The sequence below is a fragment of the Eleutherodactylus coqui genome, chromosome 1, assembly GCF_035609145.1.
Source record: "Eleutherodactylus coqui strain aEleCoq1 chromosome 1, aEleCoq1.hap1, whole genome shotgun sequence".
NCBI lineage: Eukaryota > Metazoa > Chordata > Amphibia > Anura > Eleutherodactylidae > Eleutherodactylus > Eleutherodactylus coqui.
Genome location: NC_089837.1, coordinates 295,298,060 through 295,310,192, shown reverse-complemented (window position 1 = coordinate 295,310,192; position 12,133 = coordinate 295,298,060). Strand labels below are relative to the sequence as shown.

General features: G+C 41.3%; 1 protein-coding gene across 4 annotated transcripts in view; it reads left to right on the top strand.

Moving 5' to 3' along the window:
* The window catches only part of LOC136572657 (protein 4.1-like), a 116,546-nt gene extending 105,395 nt beyond the window's left edge, over positions 1-11,151 (top strand). For 2 of the 4 annotated variants that reach the window (XM_066573470.1, XM_066573452.1), the window contains exons 17-21: positions 5,447-5,575; positions 6,004-6,105; positions 8,672-8,752; positions 8,874-8,981; positions 10,055-11,150. In XM_066573470.1, coding sequence (XP_066429567.1) covers positions 5,447-5,575; positions 6,004-6,105; positions 8,672-8,752; positions 8,874-8,972 — 411 coding nt within the window. In that variant the 3' untranslated portion in view covers positions 8,973-8,981; positions 10,055-11,150. Of the gene's footprint in view, positions 1-5,446; positions 5,576-6,003; positions 6,106-8,671; positions 8,753-8,873; positions 8,982-10,054 lie in introns of all 4 variants that reach the window. The other 2 variants (XM_066573461.1, XM_066573479.1) reach the window with 2 other exon arrangements.
* The last annotated feature ends 982 nt before the right edge of the window (positions 11,152-12,133 follow it).

The window sequence follows — 12,133 nt, the reverse complement described above, 5'->3', positions numbered from 1 at the left end:
TCATTCAAGTAGTCCATGTGTAAAAGTAATATATTAGAAACTGAATTGTTAGGATTGGAAATCATCTGCTCACCTCAATATGTCTGGCCTTGAATTATTCTTCCTTTCACCCAGCATCCAATAATCCAGAAGGTATGATTCAAACCTGGAAGTTCTATACTATTAACCCTTTTCACTCTACTTCCCCTGCCAGGCGCACACTTCCCAGCTCTTCTTTTATTTTGGGTGGGGAAAAAGCAATGTGGATTTCTTGGAATTAGCATTTTTTTTCTTTTTTGAAAATTAACAATTTCCAATCCACACATATACAGAACAGTCTCCGACATTGGAGCGCTGTCCTGTGTACTGTAGCATACATATGCAGAACAGCCTACAACATTAGAGAGCTGTCCTGCATACTGTTAGAAATGTGTGTCAGACCTTGTCCAACATCGATGCCATGAAGTACGTCTGCCACGTGGTGGCATAAGGAAGAGGAAATTGTCTAGCAACTTTGTAAAATCTGTCAAAATGATGCACTTAGAATGATGGATTCGGCACATTTGTACCATGTTCATCCCCTCTGTAAATTTTTCACTGCGTATTTCAATTTTTCTCTTCGTTTTGCTGAACAGAAACATTCTTTTTTACATACAAACACAGAACCATGGAGGGTTGGTTTGCATTTTCAACCACCCCTGTGGGGACTTATGCTCTGCTCTATGGCACTACATAGTTGCCAAAATTCCCTAGGAAGGGATGTGGTCAAAAAAAGAAAAGGAAAAGAAGCGCCAGAGATTAAAAAAAAAAAAGGGGATGGGACCCTCTTTGTGAAAAATTAAAGAGGAAAAAAATGGTTTAGATAAAAACACCAAATCTCTCACCTCAATGCAGACCTTTTCATAGTTCTGTATTCATAAAGAGTATCCTCTCTTCACAAGAGGAGAGCCGCTGGAGAATAGCTCAGGGATCCATCAAAGGAACCCCCATATAACATGCAAAGAGATTTTTCATTAAGTAAAAATTCTTTCCTGCACTCACAGATCTTTAAAGAAAAACACACAATATAAAAAAAAAAATTTTCTTTCAAGAGAAGGAGACTTACTTTGAAGGAGGGGGTTATGATTCCCAATATTCCCCTCCTGTTTCCCACAAGTTTTTTGTGACTGCAAAAGATGAATCTTTCAGTCCAGGATTTTCTCCTTTTAGATTTATTAAAATTCAGCCAAACAGTGGTATGACAAGTCAACCCGATCGTGGTATGACCCATCCACCAAACAATACGATAACAACGCGTTTCGGTACACTCTGTACCCTTATCAAGTTATACATACATTAAAACATGAACGGTTTATATAGAGAAGTATTACCTTCACCACTTTGATGTTAATGATTCCAAATACCCTTGCGGGGGAGGGAGTTGGTGGGTCATCGGCGCATCTACATCATCATGCGCTGCGACTCCGATCAGTCCGACATGCGACGTCATCCCGTTTGGATGCACGTCACTTGTGTGTTTTTCTTTAAAGTTCTGTGAGCGCAGGAAATAATTTTTACTTAATGAAAAATCTCTTAGGAAGGGATGTGGTCAATCATAAAGAGGTGTCTTTATGCAAAAGCATCCCAAAAGTAGGTGGGTGTTTACAGATTGTCCTGTAGACAGGGCTTAAATATTCCAAATTATGTTGGCATCTATAAAACTACTGGGGTCTAGGAGTTGTAGCCATGGTAAGGGTGCAGGAATCCATGTGAAATCTGCCTAATCCTGCTGCTTACACTGATGCAGAGTCTATGGCTATCGGAGATCTTACTTGTAACAAGCCCTACAGCTTTGTGTGTTGGAAATGATTGGGTGAGGATTTCACTCTCTCTGAATTCACTGATGGCAAGCAGAGGTCTTGAAAATTGTGAGGAGTGCAGACTCAAACCTACTGGAAAATTACTCGACATTTAGACATCACTATATAATCAATGTATAGCAAAGTTGTGTAAAGCTTAACCGTTAGTTCAGAGGTTTGTTTAAGGCTGCCTGTCCACGGCCGTGACGGAATATTGCCAGTGATAGTCCGCCGCGGGGAAAGAGGGGGGAGCACTGACAGGTCTCCACGATGAGCCTACCTAATAGATCGGCTCACCTCGGCAAATCGCAGCATGCCGCAATTTTAATCCCATAAGCAGAGAATCGCTATGATTTTCCGCTCATGGATGTCGGGCTGCGCTTTCCATAGTTAGTCTATGGAAAGTTTTTCATAGCGTGATCTGCGGGCAATTTAACGCTGCGGATCATGATATGACTATCGCCCGTGGACAGGGGGCCTTAGGCTGTTAAGTGCTCATCAGCGTTCATAATGCAGAATACAGGTGAAGTAACGATAAATGTCTGAATACAGAGAGCTATGAAGGTTGTAAAGGGCCTCCTGTATTAAAACGGTTTACAGAAAGTAAGTTTTCCTGCTCATAGTAAGTTATGTAAGTACATATTTCATTTTTCCAGTACAGTTTGAAAAATAAAAGCTGAACTCCAATAATTAGTTTAGACGTGATGTAGTTTTTGCTAATATTTGGTGCAGATTCCAAACAAAAAAGAGCTGTAGCAATTTACAGTACACTATGTGTTTATAACCTCTACAAAACCACATTCACTCAAGGGGGAATAAAATCTGCCTGGGATTAAGGGCATGCCATGGATTTCTGAATCCACAAAATGACCATTCTGTAATGTGAATGCCCGATTTTTTTTTTTGATTTTTTTTTTTTTTTACCACACGCTTCACCCTTTGCAATGCAGAGAATAAAAACCAAGATAAATCAGCATATATGTAGATTTTGCAGGAGATTTACATTGAAATACTTAATAGAAAAAAATCTGGACAACAACGTCACTTTTCTATGAGACAGTTTTGATAAATTTGTTATTACCATATTTACAGTAGTGCTTGATTGTTGGGCTCCCTGTCCACGGGCGCTAGTGATATTCCGCTGCCAGGGAGCAGGGGAGAGAACTATCAGTTCTCTGCAGTGAGCCTATCTGACAGATGGGCTCCCCGTGGAGAATCGTGGCAAATCACAGTCCTGCGAACGGAGAATCACAATGATTCTCTGCTCAAGTAAATGCAGTAAATGTAGCACAGAAATAGTCCCTCCTCAAGGGTCAGGCAAATAGATGCAACGCCAGACAGGAGCCCAAACCAGACAGGCTCAATCAGTATCCAGAAGAAAGTAGTGACTGGCAGCATAGGCGGATGTAGAAAAATGCAAAAACTTTTATTGCCCCATTACAAAAGAGTAGCAACGTTTCGGCCGTATGGCCTTCCTCAAGCTAATGATTCTCTGCTCATGGACAGGGGGCTGCGCTTTCCATAGCAATGTGTGCACTGCATTACTCGTGGCCAGATAATCTCCCGATTGCCTGTAAATCTTCTATGTACAAAGGTTTGCACAAAAATTGCATCCCATGCTCCATTCAGTGTTTGATATCAAAAACAATAAGCTGTGTAAAACCTTCTGTAAACTGCTGTAAATTATGTCAATGTGTTTTTAATTACATTTAAAAAAAAAAATTCTATTTGCAGCAGTCCATGAAGGTTTTATGCAGTTTATTTATTGCTGTCAGTACCAAAAACGGAATGGAGTATGTAATGCAATTTTTTTGCACACTTTTACATTGCACTCTCTTCCATTCAGTGCAGCTCCCTACCTGATGCTTCTCAGGCATCCTCTTGATGTTGCTTATTCTTTCTTGGAATTATGTGGAATAAATCCCATGATGCATCTGCAGAGCATCACATGAGCAGCTACAGACTGTACCATCTTTGCCTGCAAGGAGGATAGTGTTAATATCATTCACCTCTCCATTCACCTAAATGAGCTAAAGCCCAAACGTATGCAGTTAGGAGGATGAATGAATTTCTTCATTATAACTGTGACAAGCGTCTCTAATCATCAGCAGTAATGTTATAACAGCAGTAACGGTTTCCGCCGCTTTCCCCCGAGAACCTCACGCGAGATACGTGCCTTGTAATTTCATTACACAGAAAGTTCAAGTAGTGACCTCTTCAGAGAACAGAAAGGTTAGAACTTTTTGTTAGGGACGGGCCACCATGAGATCACATGACCCAATTCAAGGGAATTTTCCAGATAGAAAGGAATAACTGAACAAGGTAAGACCAGCCCACTGATATATATTATATAATAACACACGGGGGGCTGGCTGCATGGTGAATGAAAAAGAAATTCAGGGGATTGATGCTTTAATGGACATAGTTGTTGGTGCTGGCACTAACATAGATTAGAACAAATATGTTGTCTATCTCTCAGCAATGCATCTGTGCGTCCACCTAATCCTCTTTACTTTAATTGTAGTTGATCTCTTTAAGAAACTGTGCTTGGCTTTCGGAATATTGAGCACATCTTTATAGTCAAAATTGCTAAATACTACTCTAGTATAGCTCTGCAAGAAAATACCAAGGCTGTCGAACACTTGTCTTGTCAGAGTATGCTTACATTTGGCGGATACGCAAAAAATCTGCTGCATATTACAGTAGCGGTAAAGTGAAAGTAGCGGTAACGCTGAAGGGCGCACTGTTATGTCCTGCAAGTTCCAGGTACATATGAAGGGAGATTAGTGTGGGTGCGCAACAGCTCCCTGCTGCACTGCTGATCGGAGCGGTTAACCCTCAATTGTGACAGCAGTATTTAAATGCCCTGACCAATGTTTAGCGGTCCTGTAAAGCCCCCTGTGATGAGATTGCAGGTTGTTGTGTGGTTGTTATGGCTACCAGGGGCATTCTGAAAGGCCCCAGCGCTGCCATTGCAGAGTGCCTATCTAGCCATGCCTGTGGCATTACATCATACTGCGGGAGCGATCAAACCAAGTTTTTGTTCCCTCTGGGGACTAAAAATAAGTTTTAAAAAACTTATAATGAGAGTCTAAATAATAAAACAAAAATACATATTTGGTATCGCTGAGTCCGTAAAAGCCCAATCTATCAAAGGAACGTATTATTTACCCCGCACGGTGAACATCGTTAGAAAAAAAAAAGAATGCCAGAATTGCACTATTGTTGGTCACCCCGTCTTTAAAAAAAAAATGCAATAAGTCATATGTATTCCAAAATGGTAACAGAAACTACAAAACGACCCGCAAAGAATGAGCCCTCGTGTAACTATGTCGACTGAAAAATAAAAAAAGTTAAGAATATCTTTAGTAGTACAGCAAAAAAAAAAGGGGGGGGGGAGAGAAGGGCCACGCCTTTAAAAGGTTAAATTGGCAATGTGTCAATTTTTGCTGTGGAAGTTCACAGTAAATTTCAACTCTTCAAATGAGCGGGTAAAACCCACATATTTGACATGCAGTTCTTGTTGAAACCGTCACCAAAAGCCACAGCAGAACATCTGCTACATGTAAATGTAGCCTTACATGCAGTTATCTGTACATCTCTTCCATAATCTCCCTTTTCCTTTATAGCCACCATTGGTGAAAACACAGACGGTAACCATCTCCAATGCTTCAGCCAGTGAGAAGGGACAAATCCCCACCAAAGAAGTCCCCTTGGTACATACAGAGACTAAGACGATCACTTATGAGGCAGCAAAAGTAAGTATTCTGCTTGGGTCATTTATAGAATATGTAATATTGTCTAGTATTTTGCAACATCTTTTATTGCTTTATTTTTTTTTTTTTGTGAAAATTGCAAGCTTCGTCATATATTTTTAAAGAGGTTTTTCTGCCTGTTAATTCAGAAGATAGGCCATCAATATTTGATCTGTGGGGGTCTGGCGCTCAGGGCCCTATCAATCAACTGTTTTGAATAGGTCACTGTACTGGGGTAAGCGCCGTGGCCTTTTCACAGTACACCAGGCACAGCACGGTCATTTGTTGGTGGCGGTTCCTGGTATAGCAGCTCAAGAGAGAGCCTTCAATCTTATAGGAATGTGCTCCCTCTATTAAAGTATTTATCCCATTAAATATTAGGATCAAGAGTAATTCGGACATTTTATAAATTCAAATTTTTATGTCTGTAGATTGATGATGTTAACAATGATCAAGAACCTGGCATCCTGCTTACAGCTCACACCATTACCTCTGAAACAACCAGCAGCACTACAACAACGCAAATCACCAAGGTAAGGAGTACATTATGAGCTTGAAGAAAATCTTTTGGCTAATTTAGAAGAAATGTAATGGTTTATTTGACCTTTTGTTAAAGGGGTTTTGTCATTAAAACAAAACCCTGTCCCCCAGCTGAGCCCTGCCTAGAATGACAAATGAGAGTGTACTCTCTTCTCCTGGGGCCTCAGGATGCAGCTGACAGCCGGCACTGGCATCTTTGGTGACCTCCAGGTTTCCAGGCGTGGTGGAAGCACGTGGCCGATCAGAGGCCGCACAGTTATGTCCCCAAACTCCTAGCATCATGGCGGCCAGGATATGAGTGACACTGTGGCCTCTGATTTGCCACAGTGGTCACATGTTTCCGTCCCGCCTGTCTATCCAGAAGTCACTGTCAATGCCAGCACTGATGTCGCCTGCATCCCGGGGCCCCAAGAGAGGCGAGTATCCCCTTGTTTCTCATTTAAGCAGAGCTCAACTGGAGGACTTAATTTAAATTGTTTTGTCATTAAAATAAAACTAAGACATGGAGGAAATACAGCAGTGATCATTGTGGTGAAACAGTACACTCAGACTCAATTTTGTTCAGCATGTATGTGAGCTTTGGAGTGAAGGGATAGGAGTATGCAAATTAAATCGATGATCTTACACCCGCCGTCTAGCCTCAGGTGTCTCCAATAGACGCTTCCTCACCAGGAGTATCAATGATTATTCCTGCATTTGCTATTTACAAGTTATTACTTACCATCATGTAATCTGCAGAGCTGCCGACCTGTTGCTGTTGGCCTTTTCTTTTATTTTTTTTATACTGGCATCTGAAAAAAATTATAAGCACTTTGCTAAACTATAAACCTACATCCTAAGGCCGCCTGCACATGGGCGGAAATCCCGCGGCGGGATTTCCCGCGGGATTTCCGCCACTGAAAGTTTGCATAGGAGTGCATTACAATACGCACTCCTATGCAGACGGCCGCGGTTTGGCCGCGCGAAATCTCGCGCGGCAAACAAACCGCGACATGTCCTATTTTTGTGCGGGGCTCGCACTCACCCGGTTGCCGGCTCCGGTCTGCGCATGCGCTGGCTGCGCCGCAGCTGGCACATGAAAGAGCCGGGGACGCCAGGTGCGGGAGAGTACGCGCTCGTCCCTGCAGGCTCTCGGGTCGGGTCCCGCGGCGAGAATTCTCGCTGCCGGATCCGACCCGCTCGTCTGCAGGCGGCCTAAATGTTACTAGAATTGCTGGGGTTTTTTTGTTTGTTTTTTTTATTGCCAACATTAGTCAGTTTTATTAAAGATGCCAATTTAGTGCATTGAACCTCCTTTGCCTTTCAGAACCACAGCAGTTCATCACAGCATCCTTCCACAGGTATCAGAGGACCCAGAGTGCACCAAGAACACATTCCCCACACCATTACTCAACCTCCACTAGCCTGAATTGCAGAATCTAGATTTTTGTTGTACTGTGGTGGTCAAAATATGGCAAAAATAGTATGAGTCGATGAAGCCTTGCTATCAGGTGTCATATGATCAGGCAGTCTTTTTCCAATTCTGATCTTATTTTGCGTTTTTTTGCCCACTGTAGACTTGCCTTTCTATTTCTTTTCAACTGCAATGGCATTTTAACTGGTTGTTTTGCTGTTGTAGCCCCCAGATGTGCTAAGGAACAACGATTTGTACGTTCAGACATGTTTGAGCACCAGCCTTATATTCTGCTAAATGTGCTGGACTGCGGACTGCCTGTTCCTTGGAACGATTCTTGACATCCTCCTCTGACATCTTTCGTCGACAAGTCGCTTTTGTATCCATAGGATCTCCTTCCTCTCGATGCTTTTCCTTCATCACACTGTTCTTGGCATGCTATTGACACTATTGCACAAGAAAAACCCACAAAATTAGCAGTTTTTGATATAGTGGCCCCAGTTAGACTAGCACCGATGACCATGCTTTGTTCAAAGTAGCTCAGATCCCTCAATTTTTTTCCCATTCTAATAGAGATTCATACTGAAACTAATCGATAGAAACCAGTTCATTTGATTTTATGCTGCACTCCGGAGTCACATGTCTAATTTCCATACAAATAAACTGAAGTAGTGAAACTGCATGGGGGCTCTAATAAGGTAGTCATTGTATTGTCTCCAGATTACCACCAGAAACAACTAATTAACCTAGGGGGTTAGCACTATTGGATTGTAATCGCTAAAATTATAATCAGATTTTTCTTTGGTGCGGTGTTTTTTTAAGCCTAGAGCATATATGTGTATTCTCTAAGTAGCTAGAGTCTTCATAGGCTCTCCTATAAAGCTGAGCTATGTCACCAGCTGCAGCTGGCGACCAAGCCCGTAAATGTAAAGGCTAAGCATGTGGAAACCATGAGTAAAACACAGAAATGGGGGAGGGCTTTTTTTGCGTTTTAATCATGGTTTCCACAGGACACCATCAGTGGTCTTGTGGAGTCCATTCTCCATAGATTGGAGCTACACAATATTAGGCGGTTTGTATTTATGTTATGACTGATGCTATGTCTGTGTATACTTGTGTGGTTGGGTTTATTTTTGTCTAAAACTGCTTAAATTCCTTTCCTTCAGACAGTGAAAGGGGGCATCTCGGAAACTCGAATAGAGAAGAGGATAGTTATTACAGGTGATGGAAACTTGGATCACGACCAGGTAATGTAACCAAATATCAGTGGTTTGTTTAACGGCTTAACAGGTCAAATGGCATTTATTTTAAAAATAACCAAAAGGCAATAGAGAGCTTCCAAATACAAAGTGTTTAACATGTCTTCAGGTCCTGGTGCAAGCTATCAAAGAGGCAAAGGAGCAACATCCAGACATGTCTGTGACCAAAGTGGTGGTTCATCAGGAGACGGAAATAGCAGAGGAATAAATACAAAAGGTAAGCATCAAGGCACATATCTTAGGTACCGATGGGTGAACTGTTTCAGCCAATGTTTTGCATAACTAATTGGGAGAATCTCCTTTCCATAGACAATTTGCATCCTAATGGACAGCAAGTGGTTCAGGAAATTTCAAAACTTGAACATGCCAATTTCTCCCAATTACACCAGAAACTTACTTGCTTAGCCAAGTGCATGTATTTTTCAGTGTGGAGAAGGGAACAAACCTTTATCAAACACCTCGGACAGTAGCTTAACGCCTGCAGGGACAAATATTGGGGAAAAAAAGATTGTGAGATGTTGGATTTCAACTTGTCCAACTTCTTTCACCCCCCCACCCCGTCTTCTGCCATTGAGGACAGTCAGGATGCCCCCATACACGTAATGCCTAACTGATTTAATATACTGTAACTAAAAGTTAAAGGGGTTGTCCCGCGCCGAAACGGGTTTTTTTTTTTTTCAACCCCCCCCCCCCCCCCCGTTCGGCGCGAGACAACCCCGATGCAGGGAAGTAAAGAAAGTTTACCGGAGCGCTTACCTTAATCCCCGCGCTCCGGTGACTTCAATACTTACCGCTGAAGATGGCCGCCGGGATCCTCTGTCTTCGTGGACCGCAGCTCTTCTGTGCGGTCCACTGCCGATTCCAGCCTCCTGATTGGCTGGAATCGGCACGTGACGGGGCGGAGCTACACGGAGCCGCTCTCTGGCACGAGCGGCTCCATAGAAGACTGCTGAAGACCCGGACTGCGCAAGCGCGGCTAATTTGGCCATCGGAGGCCAAAAATTAGTCGGCACCATGGAGACGAGGACGCCAGCAACGGAGCAGGTAAGTAAAAAACTTTTTATAACTTCTGTATGGCTCATAATTAATGCACAATGTACATTACAAAGTGCATTATTATGGCCATGCAGAAGTGTATAGACCCACTTGCTGCCGCGGGACAACCCCTTTAATAGTACAAAAGCTCAATTGTTTTAATGTCTACTTATGGAATGAGAATTAATATCAGCACTGGCATTTTTTTCTACTGCTTTTGCAAATAAGAAAACTATTCAATACTTGTCGTTTCAGGTCTTTATTGCAAGCCTTTAATTGGGACCATGGACAAAGATTTTTTTTTTTACCTTCACAGAAAACCAGCAAGTTTCCAAAAGATGCCCCCACCCCTGGACTGTCTTCTCCGAGTCCTTGCAAAGATATCTTTTCAGACATGAGTTATGACCATTGCTTTAACAGAAGAACCAGTTTTATAAACTCAAATTTTTATAGAGAAATGAGAATTACATTCTTGGGAGGGCTCAACAGGCTCCAGAAAGTCTTAATGAAGATTTAAAGTCATCTGGAAGTTTGTATACTATTAATGATGAATGGGACATGAAAACACTGGAAATGTAACTTTAGCGACTGTTCTCTGAGTTGAGGTGTCTGAGAACTTGTAGGATGCACAGGTGCTATAGCTTGCAGTACAGATATTTGATTTTAAAATACTTCTGTAGGTTCCAGGTATCAAGAAGTAATTGTGTTTTTCATCTTTGTCCCTTTTTTATTTTTTTAGCTCTTGGAAGTTGTATGCCATAAAGTTAACACTCCGTGTTGGTGACAAATCATGTGATTCACCATAGTCCAAGTATAGTGTGTCACCTATATTACTGCTTACTAATGATATAAGTCATCTCATCTCCCTGCATCTGTCACATTACAGGTCTATCACTCTCCATCTGTTACTGTATCCGTTTTAGTCAGAGATTCCAACTAAAATAATCCTCCATAGTATCACGGATGTAGGCCATCTTCTCCTGTTTGTATTCTGATACCATGGGATTCGTGAATGTTTCAAAACCATCTTGATTTACATGGTAAGGCGGATACAGGGGTGAGGGTCATTACAGTGAAACAAATATGTGCGAAATATTCTTTTTTTTCTTTTTTTTTTTAACATTTTCGTATATTTACAATAATTGAATCTCATTCAGAGAAATTTACAAAAAAAACAACTCATAATGTATTATTTTCTACTTTTAAATAATGAAGGATATTTGTAAATGTGGTTTAATTCAATTTTTATATATAAGTCGTGATAGGTTGTATTTTAGAACATTTTATTGGCTTTTGAGGTTCTCATCATGTTGTTGCAGGATTGCACATTGAAGTAAATATTTGTAGCTTCTGAAATGTGTGGTGTCGTTTCTCATAATAAGAATACATACATATTTATTACACACACTCCTATATCCTATGCTGCTCTTAGATGAAGCAGACCTAATAGAAAACGTCTTATTGTTTAAATCGGGTGTTCTGTTAAACATATTTTTGAAAAATGTTGGTGTTATATATATGGAGATGTGCAAAAAAATTGCATTCAGTGTTTGGTAATGAAAAGCAGAAGTAAGCTGCATAAAGCCTCTGTGAATTCTTGTAAATAGAAAAACAAAACTTTACAACTTTTTATACTGAAAGAAAACCTTTATTAAAATATGATTGCAAATAGCATCAGCTTACCTTTTTCTGAAAATATAATAAGTTTTTCCCCAAAAGTAAGCCCTACTCCAGTTTTCGGGGAGGCTTGAAATATAGGCCCTCCCTCGAAATTAAGCCCTAGCTAAAGTACATGAAAAAAAAAAAGAATACTCACCTGGCCAACGGCGCCTGAGCCCCTCGCGGTGGTCCTCGGTGCTGCGGCAAGCTGCCGTGTCCTGTGTGTTGAAAAATCCTCTTTCTCGTTACGGGGCTTTGAATACCCCGCCTCTAGCAAAGCCTAGAAAGTGGACAGACTTTTCATCCACTATAAATGGATGAAAAAGTGCTGCATGCAGCCCTTTTTCTTCTGGTATTTTGATCTACAGTGGGGGAAAAAGTATTTAGTCAGATACCAATTGTACAAGTTCTCCCACTTAAAAAGATGAGAGAGGCCTGTAATTGACATCATAGGTAGACCTCAACTATGAGAGACAACATGAGAAAACACATCCAGAAAATCACATTGTCTGATTTTTAACAAATTTCTTTGCAAATTATGGTGGAAAATAAGTATTTGGTCACCTACAGACAAGCAAACTTTCTGGGTCTCCCACACCTGTAACTTCTTCTTTAAGAGGCTCCTCTGTCTTCCACTCATTACCTGTAGTAATGGCATCTGTTATCAGTATAAAA